The sequence below is a fragment of the Rhinolophus sinicus genome, linkage group LG01 (genome assembly GCF_036562045.2).
Source record: "Rhinolophus sinicus isolate RSC01 linkage group LG01, ASM3656204v1, whole genome shotgun sequence".
Classification (NCBI taxonomy): domain Eukaryota; kingdom Metazoa; phylum Chordata; class Mammalia; order Chiroptera; family Rhinolophidae; genus Rhinolophus; species Rhinolophus sinicus.
This window is the reverse complement of record NC_133751.1, coordinates 79,147,228-79,163,263: the sequence shown is the minus strand read 5'-3', so window position 1 is coordinate 79,163,263 and position 16,036 is coordinate 79,147,228. Positions and strand designations below refer to the sequence as shown.

General features: G+C 41.3%; 1 protein-coding gene across 1 annotated transcript in view; it reads right to left on the bottom strand.

Annotated features, from left to right (window-relative positions):
- TOMM70 (translocase of outer mitochondrial membrane 70) overlaps positions 1-3,966 on the bottom strand; it is a 33,992-nt gene extending 30,026 nt beyond the window's left edge. The window contains exon 1 of the mRNA XM_019756491.2: positions 3,169-3,966. Coding sequence (XP_019612050.1) covers positions 3,169-3,498 — 330 coding nt within the window. The 5' untranslated portion in view covers positions 3,499-3,966. The remainder of the gene's footprint in view (positions 1-3,168) is intronic.
- Positions 3,967-16,036: the final 12,070 nt, after the last annotated feature.

Sequence of the window (16,036 nt, the reverse complement as noted above, 5' to 3'; positions counted from 1 at the left end):
ACCCACAGTCGGAAAATTTTCCCAGTGTCGACATGGTCTGCTCCTGACGACGAGTCCAAGTCCCCCAAAGCAGACGATCCGCCTTCTGATGGATCTCCAGGTCAGTAGTAGCCCAATGCTACCTCACAATGCCTATGTTGTTCACCTCATCTCACCACGCAGGCATTTTATCATCTCACATGATAACAAGGGTGAGTACAGTACGATAATTTTGAGTCTCGCCACATTCACGTAACTTTTATTACAGTGTATTGTTATAATTGTTCTATTTTATTATTAGTTATTGCTGTTAATCTCTTATTGTACCTAATTTAGAAATTAAACTTTATCAAACATATGTATGTATAAGAAAAAACATGGTACTGGCAGTCTGACTTAGCAATGTTTTGACTTACGATTTGTCAACTTTACAATGGTGTCAAAATGCTACGCATCTGGTAGAAACTGTACTTCAGATGGTGAATTTTGCTCTTTTCCCGGGCTAAAGATATGTGGTATGATATTCTCTGGTGATGCTGGGAAGCGGCAGTGAGCTACAGTTCCCAGTCAGCCACATATTCACAAGGGTAAAGAACTGATGCTCTTCAATGTGCCATTTTTGATTTACAGTATTTTCAACTTAACGATGGCTTTATCGAGATGTAAACCCATCGTTAAGTCAAGATACATCTGTATAGGGTTAGGTATTATCTGCAGTTTTGGGCATCCAATAGGGGTTTTGGAACATATACCCTTTGGATAAAGGCAGACTACTGTACCTCAATCTCAGATGCTATCAACCGTGATTAGATGCCTTTCTTTAGTGAAATTCTAAAATCTCCAATAGCTAAACAAAAATATGAATGTCTGCCTTTTCATTAGAAGTGTTTGCTATCCCAGAAAAAAGATAATTGAATATGGTCTACATTGCACATGAAAATCTCAAACCCAAGAGAGAAATCCAGTAATTTTATTAGTTAATTTTACATAAAGGCAAACATAAATGACAAAAACCACTGATTTTCCCATATTATTCACTGATAATGAACCCTAAACTGACAATATCTGTCCATTCCTTCACTCCCTTAAAAATTATAGCTATCGTTCAAGTGAGGAAAGAACAATAAAGGGCATCACGATTCTGCCAGTTCTTCCATTAGTTCAAACAAATGCTTCCTTAATCACAAAATCCACTGAGGTTGCCAACTTAAAGGTGCTATTTAAATACAGAGCAATTTTTACAACCACAGATAATAAACAAATTATATTTAGATAGTCAAATAACAACTCCAACGACTAGACCATAAAAAAAAGTCTTTTAGTATTTATTGGTCACAAACAGTTAAAATACAAATTTCTACTAAAAAATTGGCATTCTTATTGTCGCTTTACTAAAAAAATCACCTAGTAACTCAAAGCAAGATTATAGGTAAAAGCCCACAAATTCCACAAGTACAACACTATGTACAAGTGTTTAACTCTGTTTTATTTTGGGTCAAAAACAAATCATTTTAAAGCAGTTCAAGCACACAAAGAAGTTACTCTTAAGGTCTAATTTTTAATAGCAGTCAGGTGAATTTAAGAATTGTTCTGATAAAACTAGAAAACACATGAAATTTAAATAAAAATCATCAGTGTTGACGCAGACAATGCTGAAAAACTGAAAATGGGATTTAAGGAAATCTAAAATCTGAAAGACAGTTTGCTAAATTCTACCAAATACCAAATGGGTGAGATGGGGTATTTGAAACTTCAATGAAACGTCAAAACCTCGTTTCATGTATAGAAACTATCTTTATTTTTGGTGATTATTATATAACAGAACTTTTATGTGTTTTTCATTCATCCCTTATTCTTCTGTGATTAAAATTAAATTGACAAATGAAATAGGAAATGACCAGAGAATTTCAGACATACGAAAATGACATAAGCCAAGTGATGACTAATTCAAAGAATGCCCATGATTACCATTCTCGTTAGCAGCACTCAGAATCACCATTAGGGCCGAACAATCTAATCTAGTATTTTAATACTCTTATTCTACAGAATGACACTAAGGCCAGAGAGAGAAAATGACTTTCCCAAGGTAACTATTCTGGAGAGCCCAACATAAAGCACACATCTCCTAGTTCTCACAGTTCATGTGTTCTTTCACCATAGTGTAATGCAGACTTTCTATATTAAAAAAAAAAAAAAGGCAATGTTTGTTTTACTCCATTAGAAAAACTATCTGGCTCTCTCATGACTGACGATGACTGACATATAGTACATACTAAATTATGGTAGTTGGTTCCCGCATCAAAACTTCCTTTAAAGCTAATTTGACTACTTAGTAAGAAAACATGTCTTCAGTCTGAATAGTATAAAGTGGAAATGACTTGCAAATGTATATATAATTAGGAGTTATTTGACCAGTGGTTTCTCTGACCTCTGATTTACTCTGTAACTACCACTGTATAATCCCAGAGGTGGATAAAACCCTCTATCCCACCCCATCCTTCATTGTTAAATGCAGCCTGGCCACTTTCCCGCACAGCTGTTAAGATACCAAAAGGATTTAATAGTTCAACAAAAGCATACAAAGCACTTCACCAGATTCTCCAATGCTTCTCCTAACATCAGAGAATCTGTTTCACCAATGTCAACCTTGGTCATGTAAATTTCCAGGTAAAATGAAAAATGAACCTAAGATGCTTCTACCCAAAATGTTTAAGCACTCTCACAGATGAAAAAACAAATGCCAATGAACACCATTTTACTGTCAACCAAAAACACTTCAAAAAAGGGGAGTGCCCCGTTATTAAAAAGATATTACCGGTTAAGTTCTAGGCCTTGGATATCACCAAAGCAATTCATATTACCAGGTATTAAGCGTTAACGGAATTTGGCTTCCTTCACTAATTAATTAAACACAATCATCACATTTGCAAATGTCCACCGTACCCACATCACTAGGGATAAATGCTGTGTCACTGAGAAAAATATTTTTCTGAAACCAAAAGGAAACTGTCAAAGAAGCTCGCTAGCCTGTGCCCTCCGGCTACTCCATTCCCTATGAAGGGAGCCAGAAATGAGTCTCCATAAACCCACGTGCTGCCGTCAGATGGGAAGCCCCCTGACCGGCACAAACCATCAACGAAAGGCTGCAACCGCTGGGTTCCACCTCCATGGCCCAGCGCTGCTTCTCACCATTTCCAGGTGAGCACCGGGGCCTTCGGGGTGTCCGCTGCCCGGGGCCGGACTGGCCCTGCCCTCCGGGGTCTTCCGCTCACTGTGGCGCTTCTGGCCGCTGGCTTCGCCTCGGCCCCCGGCCTCTCGGCGCCGTCGCTGCCGGCTCCACAGGTACATGGCACCCGCGCCCAGCAGCAGGGGCGCCCCGACCGCCAGGGCCAGCTGCCATCGCGGCAGGCCCCCAGTGCCCGGGCCCGCGGTCGCACCTCCGCCGCCGCCCACCCCACTCCCGGAGCCGGGCGCAGCCGCAGCGATCACCGCCGCCTCTATAGGTTTAGAGGCGGCCATGACGGGTGTCCTCCGCCACCGCCTCTCTGCCGGTCGCGGGCGCCACAGTCACCAGGTAGTGCGCGAAGGAAAACCGGAGGAAGGGAAGGCAGTGAGCGAGCGAGCACGCTAGGAAGCAGAGCGTGCGACAGAAAAGGGCCAGAGGTCACCGGAAGCCCGAGGCATGCCGGGCCAGACCTGGCTGCCCTTCTCCTCCCTTCTTAACCGTGGGGGCGGGGGGAGGAAGAGGAGATAATCACTTCCGGTTGAGGGACACTTGGGGTCAGGTGGGCATCAGGTGGGCGTCCTGGGCAGCCTTTTCAATTTCCTTTCACCCCGCTGCTGTTGGTGACACTAACGTCTGGGGTCTTGGGTCTCCAGTGGTAGCTGATGTCGTTCGTTCCCTGGGCCTTCAGGAAAGGGCCGAGGGCCCTCTTGTCTAACGAGGCCGAGGAGCTGCGCGAGTACAGCGGGCTTTACGGCGTGCAGGCGACCAGACCGTAGGCTCCACCGCAGTCCTAGGAATGGGCGGGACTGGCAGAGGAGTTGAGAAGGTTATTGGCTGGCAGGAGTGGTAGGCGGGACGTAGGCCGAACTGCCCAGGTTATTGGTGGAATTTGAACCCTAGTTGTCTAGTTACCGCCACGTTGGCGCTTCCTAGGGTCCAGCGGCGGTTAGCTTGGTTCTCTTTCCGCGTGTCCTGGAAACCAGCGGATAGGAAGGACTTTTAAAGATGTGAGAGGAAAGACGTCAAAGCTGAAGATAGCGTGCTGTATCACCACTCTTATCTCTACCATGGCCAAATTTTACTTTGGATCATTTTGAGGCTATTAGGGCAACGGCAGACTGAAATCAGACTGGATGGAAATCGGCAAACTGATCAGTTGGCTGAACTGAGACGGCTTGAATGTGGTCCCTGCGGCTCCCGGTCTGCACCAGTTGCGAAAGCGATGACATCTGTGTGTTGTTACCAGGTTCTCGAATTCAGTGGGTAGAAACGTGAAAAACCCAGAGTTCCCACCTTTCCTTTACCGGTTTGTGTTTTCTACTGGATTCCGCCCGGCACCCCAGCCCACACCACGCTCCCTGGAGCACTCGCCCCCTCCTTCCCCAGTGCTGTGATCCGCCCACGGCCATGCTTGTTTTACTTTAGATGTCTCAACCCACTTACCTCAGCCCTCAAATAGAAAGTTCAATCCACAGCAATTCGGTTGGTGCAAAAGTAATTGGTTAAAAGGTTAAAAATTGCAAAAACCGCAATTACCTTTGCTCCAACCTAATATTACATATCTAATAGTTTTGTCACGAGGCCTTTTAAAATAGGAAAGTTTCCTTTGCCAGGAATTGTTTAGAATTCATTGTATTTTAAAGAAGAAAAGACAAGTATTGAGAATCAAAATTTAGGACTATGGCGCCCATTTCAGGTATACTGGTCTGCAGACCTTTATATTAAAAATGTACAAGTGATCATTTACCTTTGGGGTACATTGGAGGATTTTCAACATCACAGTAGCACTACATAAAAGATTATTAAGTGGCAAAAAAATAGATTGGTTAAATTAGAATGCCCTAATTTGAAAGTTTCAGGATCATTGCTTTTCTCTTGCTTCATGTAAGTTCCTATCAGGAAATTGCTTTCAGGCAACAGGGTTCCTTAGCAACAGACTGAAGAGATGAGCTGAAAATGATAGAAATAGAATTGAATTGATCAAATACTAATTATTGCAGGTAGTGCCCGCTTTGGCAGCACATATATTAATTGTTGCAGGCAAATGGCTTCTCTCCCTTCCTGATTCCCAACCCCCCAAAGCAAGTGTTCTGCCTGGGCATGTGAGTTCTACCTTGCCTTTTCAGAACAGAGTTAACATTTTTCTTTCCTGAAATTGCCATTTTTTTCTGCAGCCTCATAGGGAATTGTAGAATGCTACTAATTACAAACTGTTGGTGGGAAGTAAAACATTTGAAGTTTTTGAAAAAACTTATTTATTGGAATAGATAACAGATTGTTATGGTTACAATCCAAAAGCTGTAAAGTCTTTCTCCAGCCCCTATTACCCAGCCACCCAGTTCCCCTCTCCAGAGGAAATCAGTGTTAGAGTTTCTTTTTGTTGAATTAACTAATATTTAACTGAAGGGTTGGATTTTATTAAGATCGGCACTAGTAAATGAATTCTTTCCTGCTACTTTTATATTATACTTTGTTAAATATTCCATTTCCATTCCTGAGCCTATTAATTTCTCCCATTTTCTCTATCATTTCCTAAATGATTATATAGTATAGAACTGAGTAAGAATGTCACTAACTTTGTCACTAGACCTTCCCCCCACTTCTCCTGCCTTCCCACCCCCCATTCCGGTTCAAGCCATTGTTTCTCAGTCTGGATGTGTAGGACACAGCTTGTGGGGACAGAGTCCCAGAGAGTAGTTTCCAGGCTTTCGGACTCACGTGGAAAGGTGCTGCCTCGGGTAGTAAATGGCCATCAGCTGTGACTAGTTGGCCATCAGCTGTTACCAGTTAGCCATTAGCCACTGATATAACTGCCTGTTGCTAAACTAGCAAGCGCAGACTGCAGTTAGCAAGTGGGGTCGGTTGACAGATATGCAGACAGCAGATTGTGGATTGTGTGGCTCCTGCTTCCTGTGTCTCTAACCCACCCACCAGCGAGAATATTGTGGTATAACTCCCCTATCTATGCCTCCGTGGGTGTTCCTTGTTGACCTCACCATGTCCTGGGTCCTTATGCAGGGAGCAGGAGCTGAGACCCCACGTAATATTCTGTGTGACACAGCTCCCTGGCCCATGCTGGTATTATGAGCCTTGCGCTCCTCCAGGCTGAGGCAGTCGGTTGCCAATTGTTGGTTGACCGCTTACAGCAGCCAGCTGCTGGCCGCTCACGATGGCTGTCGGACACTCATGGCAGCACACAGCAGCCCGTGCAGCCAGTGGCAGTTCATGGCAGTTCACACTGATCTCCGGCTGCTCACGGCAGCCCAGCTCCAGGGAGAGCCGTTGTTCACAATCTTAGCTGTAGAGGGTGCAGCTCACTGTCCCAAGTGGGAATAGAACTGGTGACCTCAGTGTTAGGAGCACGGCGCTCCAACCACCTGAGCCAGCAGGCCGGCCCTAGACCTTTCTGAACTGGTGCATAAATTTCTAAGCTGTCAAATAGCAAAAACACACACCTCTCAGGTTATATTCAAGATTTAGTTCAATAATATTTAAGGTCTGTTTAGTGTAATGTTTGTTATAAAATAGTAGACAATGCTTAGTTCATTTTTTCCTAAATTTTAAAGAAGTTAGAAAATTATGTCTCCATCCTAAAAAATCAAAGTTTTGTATATGTGGACATAGACATTTCCTTTTTTTTGTTTTGTTTTGTTGTTGTTTTGTTTTGCCAAATGAATTGAACTCAATAGAAGAAGCTTTTTTCATCTCTTCTCTGGTCTGTATCTTAGGAGGCAGTTGAGTGAGGTAAAATGTCTAACCGAGTCATGCAGACCTGAGTTCTTAAATTTTAATACCACTGAGCTTTGTGACTATGGGCACCTCTGCTTTCTACATAATGTGACCAATGGATTAAATGCTTGCTAAAGCTCCTTATAGCTTTAAAATTCTGATTCTATCCCCTCAATTGTCACTGCTACAGGAAAGGTTTTCCGAAGGTTGGTGGATAGCTGGTTGATTGGTATCTAAGTCTTTCAGTGAGTCCACAGACATGCTTATATTAAGCACGTACATACACAATTTGATTCTCTTTCAACGCTTCCTTAGGCTTCCATTCTCTCTCTGTTTTTCTTCACTGAAAAATTACTGGAAAGAATTGTCTACACCTGTTATCTCTATTTATTTATCACCCATCTTATCCAAAATCTCTTATAATCTAGTTTCTAAGTTTATTACTAATCTGAAATGGCTTTCAAGGTCACTAAATTTATTGTTTGTTTTGGTCTTCATATGCTTTCATTGAAGCACTTGATATTTCTCATTCACTCCTTGAAACGTTGTTTTCCCTGGCTTCAGGAGACTGAATTTTCCTGGTGGTTCTCTCTGACCAATCTCTAGATAAATGCTGCCCAGTAGAACTTTCTGTGATGTAGGAAAGGCTTTATATCTGTGATGTCCAATATGATAGTCACTAGCCACATATAGCTATTGATAGCTGGTGTGACTGACTAAATTTTTCATTTTAATTTAAATTGATTTAGGTAGCTTTGTGTGGCTAGTGGCTGCCACATTGGACAGCACAGCTCTAGATATGCAAATATAGGAATCCTTAAGAATTTGTCCTTTTGGGCCAGCCCGGTGGCTCAGGCGGTTAGAGCTCCATGCTCCTAACTACAAAGCTGCCGGTTCGATTCCCACATGGGCCAGTGGGCTCTCAACCACACGGTTGCCAGTTCTATTCCTCCAGTCCCACAAGGGATGGTGGAGCTCCGCCCCCTGCAACTAAGATTGAACACGGCACCTTGATCTGAGCTGCCTCCCAGATGGCTCAGTTGGTTGGAGCGCGGGTTCTCAACCACAAGGTTGCCGGTTTCGACTCCCGCAAGGGATGGTGGGCTGTGCCCCCTGCAACTAGCAATGGCAACTGGACCTGGAGCTGAGCTGCACCCTCCACAACTAAGACTGAAAGGACAACAACTTGAAGCTGAATGGTACCCTCCACAACTAAGATTGAAAGGACAACAACTTGACTTGGAAAAAAGTCCTGGAAGTACACACTGTTCCCCAATAAAGCCTGTTCCCTTTCCCCAATAAAAAAACATCTTTTTTTTTTAAAAAAAAAAAAAGCAGAATTTGTCCTCTTTGTCTTCAGTCTCTCCATTAGTAACCAAAGTACATCTCATGGCTTCAAGGGCAATTTCTCTGAAGATAATCTCTATCTACACATCTGGAATGCCATCTCTTTCACCTCTAGCCCTATAATTTCCTACTGCTTACTGAGCAGCTTTGCCTGGATGCCTCATTTTTAAAAATGTGACTCATCTTCCTTTCTCATTGTTTTCCTTTGTGTAATCCCTTTTTTTCCTCTCATAATACCACTGTTAAACCTTACTGGTTGCTAATAATTGAAACCTTACATCTTTTTGGACCTTTGTCTTTTCCAGCCCTACCCACCCAAGCACATGTGGATATACCAGTATATACATATGTAAACATGAAATCAGTTGTGAAGTCTTGCTGATTCTTTGTAATATATTTTTAAATATTTTTCTTCCTTTTCATGACCCCTGTCACTTCCCAGTTCAAATATGTGAAAACATTTAAAAGTATGTCTAATACATAACAGGTGCTCAATAAATAGGAGTTTTTTCCCCTTCTCTTTTCTCTTTTCCATTTCTTTCATCTTTCCTGGATGCTGAATTAGCTTCCTAGCCTCTGGTGCCTCTCTTCTATGTATCGTTCTGCTCCTTGGTACTAGGTTACTTACTCTTCCCAAGGCATAACTCCAATTTCATTCTCAAGCTGAAAGACTTTTAGGCCCTGTCCAATTCCTATCAGGTTAGATGTCTCTGCCCACCCCCATCTCTTCTCATATGTTTTGCCTCCTTGGTCTACATTCTAAGCATTTAGTGCTGTTTGAAATTATTTATTAATATGACTTCTCAATAGGACATAAGCTCCATGAGGATAGAAACTGTTTATCTTATACTTCTAGAGACCAAAAGATAATCAGTGTAATGGTTAATTTTATGTGTCAACTTGACTGGTCCATGAGGTACCCAGATATTTGGTCAAACATTATTGTGGATATGTCTGTGAGGGTTTTTGGATGAGTAAAGCAGATTGCCCTCCCTGATGTGAGGCTGTAATCAGTTGAAGGGCTGAATAGAATAAAAAGGCTGACCCTCCTTTCAGTAAGAGAGAGGCAACTTCAACTGCCTGCCTACCTTGAGCTCTGGGACATTGACCTTTCCCTGCTTTTGGACTTGAACTGAAGCATTGGGTTTTCTTGGGTCTTGAGCTTGTCAGCTTTCTGACTGAAACTTAAACCATCACCTCTCCTGTGTCTCCAGTTTCCCAACTACAGATCTTGAGACTTCTCAATCTCCATAATTGTGTAAGTCCATTTCATATATATGCATATATGTGTGTATATATATATTATATATATTATATTATTATATACTATTATATATATATATATATATATATATATATATATATATATATATATATATATATATATATATATATATATATATATATATATATATTCTATTGGTTGGTTCTGTTTCTCTGGCAAACCCTGAGTAATACGGCTTCTGGAACCAGGAGTGGAGCGCTACCGTAACAAATACCTAAAATGTGGAAGTGGCTTTGAAGCTGTGCAATGGGTAAGAGGCTGAAAGAGTTGTAAGTCGCATGCTAGAAAAAGCCGAGATTGCTCTGAAGGAACTGTTGGTAGATACTAGAACATGAAACGTGATTCTGGTGAAAGGGAGCAAGCTGGAGACAAAACTTCCATCTTCTAACAAAAATATATAAATAATCATGAATGGAATGTTGGTAGAAATATGTTAAAGGCCACAGTGAAATCTCAGATGGAAAACAGGAGCAGATTGTTGGAAACTGGAGGAATAGTCATTGTTATAAAGTAGCAAACTTGGATGAATTGTGTTCTACTGTTTTGTAGAAGGCAGAATTTGCACCTGATGAAATTGGATATTTAGCAGAGGAGATTTGTAAACCAAGTAGTGAAAGTATGGCTTGGGTCATCTTTACTGCTTATAGTAAATGCAAGAGGAGAGAGATGAATTAAAGAAGAAACTGTTAAATAAAAAGGAACCAGAACTTGGAAATTTGGAACATTCGTAGCCTATCCATATTGCAAAACAAAACAAAACAGAAAACAGAGAAAGCTTGTTCTAAAGAGGACTAAAGGTGTGGCTGAATAACCATGTGATACATCATGAGTACAACTCATAGACTTAATCATCCATCTCAGCAGAAACCAGGACTAGAGATGGGATTATACAAGCAGAAACACTGCCAGCTGGGACTAAAGAGGACTAGAAAAATGGGACAGAATAAAGGAAGGCTGTTGGACTTTTGATGTTTTACAGCTATTTGACTATAAATATGCTCTATCCTTCTAGAAATGGGAAGAATGCTGCAAAGGCTGTTCTGAAATCAGGCCTGCCACTCCTACCACAGAACCAGTGGGTAGGGCTGGTTTCTCCTCTATTTCAAAGTGTGGGGCCACAAGGATGCCTGTACCCAGGGCCTCAGGGGCAGGGCCACCCTGCAGAAAGCTGCCTGGGTAGGGCGGCCTCCACCCTACACTGTGGAGGTGACACTACCCCCTTGTGGGCCTGGAGGGCATTGCACCAAAATGGATTGTTCCTGAGCCATAAGATCTAATGGAATTTGCCTTGCTAACATTTTAGACTTGCTTGGGACCTATTACCCCTTTCTTCTTCCCTATTTCTCCCTTTTGGAATGGAAATGTATGCAATATACCTGTCACACCGTTGTATTTTGGAAGCACAGAACTTGTCTAGTTTTACAGGTTCACAGCTGGAGAGGAAGTTTGCCTCAGGGTGAATTATATCTCAAGTCTCACCCATACATAGTTTAGGAATGAAACTCTGATGCAAAACAGTATGGAGGTTCCTCAAAAAATTAAAAATAGAATTACCTTATGTCCCAGCAATTCCACTTCTGGGTATTTATCCGCAGAAATCTAAAACACTAATTTGAAAAGAGATATGCACTCCTATGTTCATTGCAGTGTTATTTACAATATCCAGAATATGGAAGCAAGCTAAGTGCCCATCAAAAGATGATTGGATAAAAGATGATTGGATGATTCCACAGCATAGGAAATATAGTCAATAATATATTGTAATAACTATGTATGGTGTCAGGTGGGTACTAGACATTGGGGGGATCACTTTGTAAGTTATATAAATGTCTAGTCACTATGTTGTGTACCTGAAACTATTATAATATAATATTGAATGTTAACTTTAATTGAAAAAATAAATAAATGAAACATTGGACTTTAGATTTTAGAGTGGATGCTGCAATGAGTTAAAGAGCTGATGAAATGGAATGAATATATTTTACATGCAAAAAGGAGATGAAATTTAGGGGGCCCCATTCCCTGTACCCAAATCTGTATTAGTCTCCTAGGGCTGCTATAACCAAATACCATAGACTTGGGTGGCTTAAACAACAGAAATTATTTCTCATAGTTCTGGAAGCTGGGAAGTCTAAGATCAAGGTTCTGGCCAATTCTGTTTCTGATGAGGCTCTATTTCTGGCTTGCAGATGACCACCTTCTCTCTGTGTTTTCACATAACCTCTTTTTTTGTGTTCACCAGGTGAGTGGGAACGAGAGAGAGCAAGTTCTTTAGTGTCTTTTCTTGTAAGGGCACTAATCCCAACAGACCAAGGCCCCACCCTCATAAACTCATCTCACCCTAATCATCTCCCAAAGGACACGTCTGTAAATACCATCACATTGGGGGTTAGGGATTCAACATTTTAATTTTGGAGGGACAGAAACATTCAGTTGAAAGCAGCGTATAGTAGGCACTCAATACATTTTTTTTTTAAGTAAATGATATGGAAGAGTATCGAAAAAAAATATGAAATAGGTAGAATGTTTATTTTATTGAGTGCCTACTATATGCAGGCCTTTCTCTGAACTCACAAAAGACTTTTTCTAGAGCTTTTTTTAAAATTAGAATTTATTGGGGTGACAATGGTTAGTAAAGTTACATAGGTTTCAGGTGTACAATTCTGTAATACATCATCTATATATCACATTGTGTGTTCACCACCCAGAGTCAGTTCTCCTTCCATCACCATATATTTGACCCCTTCTAGAATTTTCTTAAAACATATTTTTCTACCTCCTTTTATAGAATTATAGTTGTCCTATCTCATTCCTGGACTAGAAGAAGTCCAGATCTATGTGTGATTTTGTATCTTATAGTGTCTAATACAATGCCTTTTCTAATGTTATATGTCAAAGCAAAGGAATGTATTTTCTCTTTTTGCATTAGACCATAGAGATTTTTCTCCCCCATAATGACCGCATTGTCATAATTATTTTTTCTCACGTGTGCTACCAATACTCAATTCCTAGTCCCTGGAGGGTGTGGACCATGTTCTTGTCATCTTTATACTCCCACCTACTAGGGGACTAGGTATGGAACGGGTGTTTGTTAACTTATTTATCTACCCAGCTTGATACCCGAAACATGGTCAGTGCTGAATAAAGAGTTGATGAAGCGTTTGTTCAACGCTTTGGCTCCATTCTCCATTACTGTTGCCAACATTAACAATCTGGTGTCACCACTGCTGTCCATCACCAATGGTGTCAGCTGGGAAACCATCACCTGCTGCGACCACTGCCATCACCAGCAGTAGTCCTCTGCCATCAGCACCAGCATCATGGATACTAGGCCTCAGTCCCAAGCACGCTGCTCACTGCTGCTGGCTCCCCCACTGCTCCCATTGGGACCCGCTTGGCGTCCTTGGTACCCCACTTATAAGTCCCTGTTTCCTCTGAGCCCTCGTGCTGTTAATCTCCAGTCTTTCTCCTGATGGTTTCTGCCTTATTCCACTTCCATCAAAGCATCAGATGAGTGGGTGGCACTTCTTTACTTCTCAGGAGGAATGGCACTTTATGACTCAATTAAGTGGATGCCCTTTTTTACTGTCAGAAGGAGCTTCTGCATTTATGTTCAGAGAATGATCTACAGTAACCCTAGTTCCCTCTCCTTAGCTGTGACTGATAGTCATATGTATACTTTAATGCACTCACTTGCTACCTTTCTGCCTACCCACACAAAGTTATAAGATCTTTCCATCCTCTTCAACTTAGTTCACTGCCACCCACAAAAGCGTGCGTCATTTGCAAATGCAGAAATGTTGCCTTGCGCTTTAAATTATACAGATATCACCTATAGGTTATCCTAATTATCCCACAAGATGCTGGGGAAAGTGGGCGCCAAGGTCCAGCTTGCACTTGGTTCATCACAGTCTGGTATCAGGTGGTGTCTGCCGGGAAAAAAGTGCTTCTTTTTTATTTGCATGAAGATGCTGGTTATCACTGAGTGATGGACCTGCAGTATGGTACCCACTCATTATGGGCACCATTTTCTGATTCACTCCTATTAGACTAGTACCCCTGGTTATGCAGACCGGGTCTTAGCATCAGTACGGTGGTACAGCATTGAACCTGAGATCCTCCATGCTATTCTTCCCTATCTTTCCTTTTGTTCTTTTTTCCAACTAGTGGAAAACAGCCTCAATTCCAACACTGAGGAGAAGGCTCAATTTTATTAAATTATGAAAAAACATAGAACCATGAAAAATCGTTTCTGTACCTATGTTCCCATTATCTATTGCTGCTTAACAAACTATCCCAAGACGTAGTAGCTTAAAACTATTTAGTGGCGTCAAACAACTATTTTATTATATCTTACTATTTTGTTGCTCAGGAATTTTGGGCAAGGCTTACTTCACTTTTCTGCTGGTGTCAACAAAGTTTACTCTCCTGGTGGATGGGCTAGACTTGGGGGTGGTGGGGGTGTTCACAACGGCTTCACTCAGTTTCTGACACTTTGGTGAAGAGGCTTGAAGACAGCTCATTTGAAACTATCCAGGGGAGCACATGTTTGTGGCCTCTCCAGCATGGCAGTCAGCGTAGTCAGACTTATGTGACAGCTTGGGGTTCCTAGAGAGTGTCCCAAGAGCCTCAGGCAGAAGCGGCAAAGCTTTCAAAATATCACTTCTCCCACATTCTATGCGTCAGGCATGTTACTAAGGCTGGCACAGATTCATGGCAGAGGTGAATGAGACCGCAACTCTCAATGGGAGAAGTAGCAAAAAAGTTGTAGTTATTTTTAATCTACCACAATCTTCTGCCAAGATTTAAACAATATTAATATTTTGCCATATTTGTTTGTGACACAATTAGGAAAACATTTTCATTATAAAACCCGATAAAGACCATCTGAAAGTCTAAATAAATATCATACCTAACAGTGAATTGTTCGTAGTTTTCTCTTTGCAGTCAAGAAACAGAGATTTCAGGTTCTATTATATAGTACTGAAGGTGTTGGCCAAAACAATAAGACCAAAAAAAAAAAAAAACCAAAAAAACAAAAAGCCTGGAAATAAAAGGATATTGGAAAGGAAGAAGTAACTTATTATTTATAGACAATATGGTTGTCTCCATAGAAAATCCAAGAAAATCTGTAATTTACTTGAAGCAATAAAATAGTTCAACAATGTTGCTGGATAAAAGATTAACCCTGTTTTAAAATTAGTCCCTTTGTAATTGGTGCTTTCCAAAGTATTGGCTATTTTGTGACTCTCCTGTTCTCAGGTCTGGCAGATGCCCTGTTGCTACCTTCTTTTTCCTTCTGCATAGACAATTATATTAGGTCTCACCTGTTGGTGGTTTGAGCCCACACCCTCCACTTGGGGTGGAGACATCTTGTCACCTTTATTTGTTGTAGAGTTGTCCATGGATGTCTTCCTCTACAATTGCTGCGTTGGTTTTTATGTGGTGATTCAGAGATTGAAAACCAATGCTGTCTTCATTATTATCTTCCCAGAATATCTCTAGCTCAGTAGCATTTTGGTCCTATAGCTACCCATTTAGAGAAGTTTCTTTTGCTTGGTCCCAGTAATTTTTCTTTTTACTTTTATTATGAAACAATTATAGATTCACAGGGAATTACAAATAAATGTACATGGAGTTCCCATGTACCCTCCACTCACCCTCTCTCAATATTGACAACTCACATAACTGTAGGACAACATCAAAACCAGGAGCTTGACATCGATACAGTCAACAGAACTTACTCATGTTTCACCAACTATATATATATACACTCCGTGTGTGTGTGATAGTTCTGTGCAGTTTTCACGTATGTATAGCTTTGTGTAACTACCACTACAATCAAAGTACAAAACGGTTCCATCGCCACAAAGCTCCGTCCTGCTAAACTTTTATAGCTACAACCCTGCCCCACACCCATCCCGAATGTTTGGCAACCACTCATCTGTTCCTCATCTCTATGATTGTTAAACAATGTTGTATAAAGAAAATCATACAGTATGTATCACTTTGAGATTGGGCTTTTTCACTCAGCATTTTTAGTAATCTGAAGACTTTCCATTGTTTATTGACTCAAACTTTTTGATTTCTTTTTCAAAATGTCGTGTTTTGCCACATTTCCTTTAAATGTTTGGTGAGCCACTCTTTTATTGTACATTGCAAATTGTTTGCTCCATTAGAAGTGAGACTCAAGTTAAAAGAAAGTGCCAAGGGCGGCCAGTTATCTCCGTTGGTTAGAGTGTGGTGCTCATAACACCAAGGTTGCCGGTTCGATCACTGCATGGGCCACTGTGAGCTGCGCCCTCCTTAAAAAAAGGGGCGGGGGGAGAAAGTGCTAAGACATTACCCTTAGATTCTGTGAAATTACAGTCTAACTGGGAAGAAACCTTTTCTGAAATATAGCACACTGACGAGCTAGACTGATAAAGTTTTTTACATCATGGTAAATTTTAACTAATAGTATATTCAAT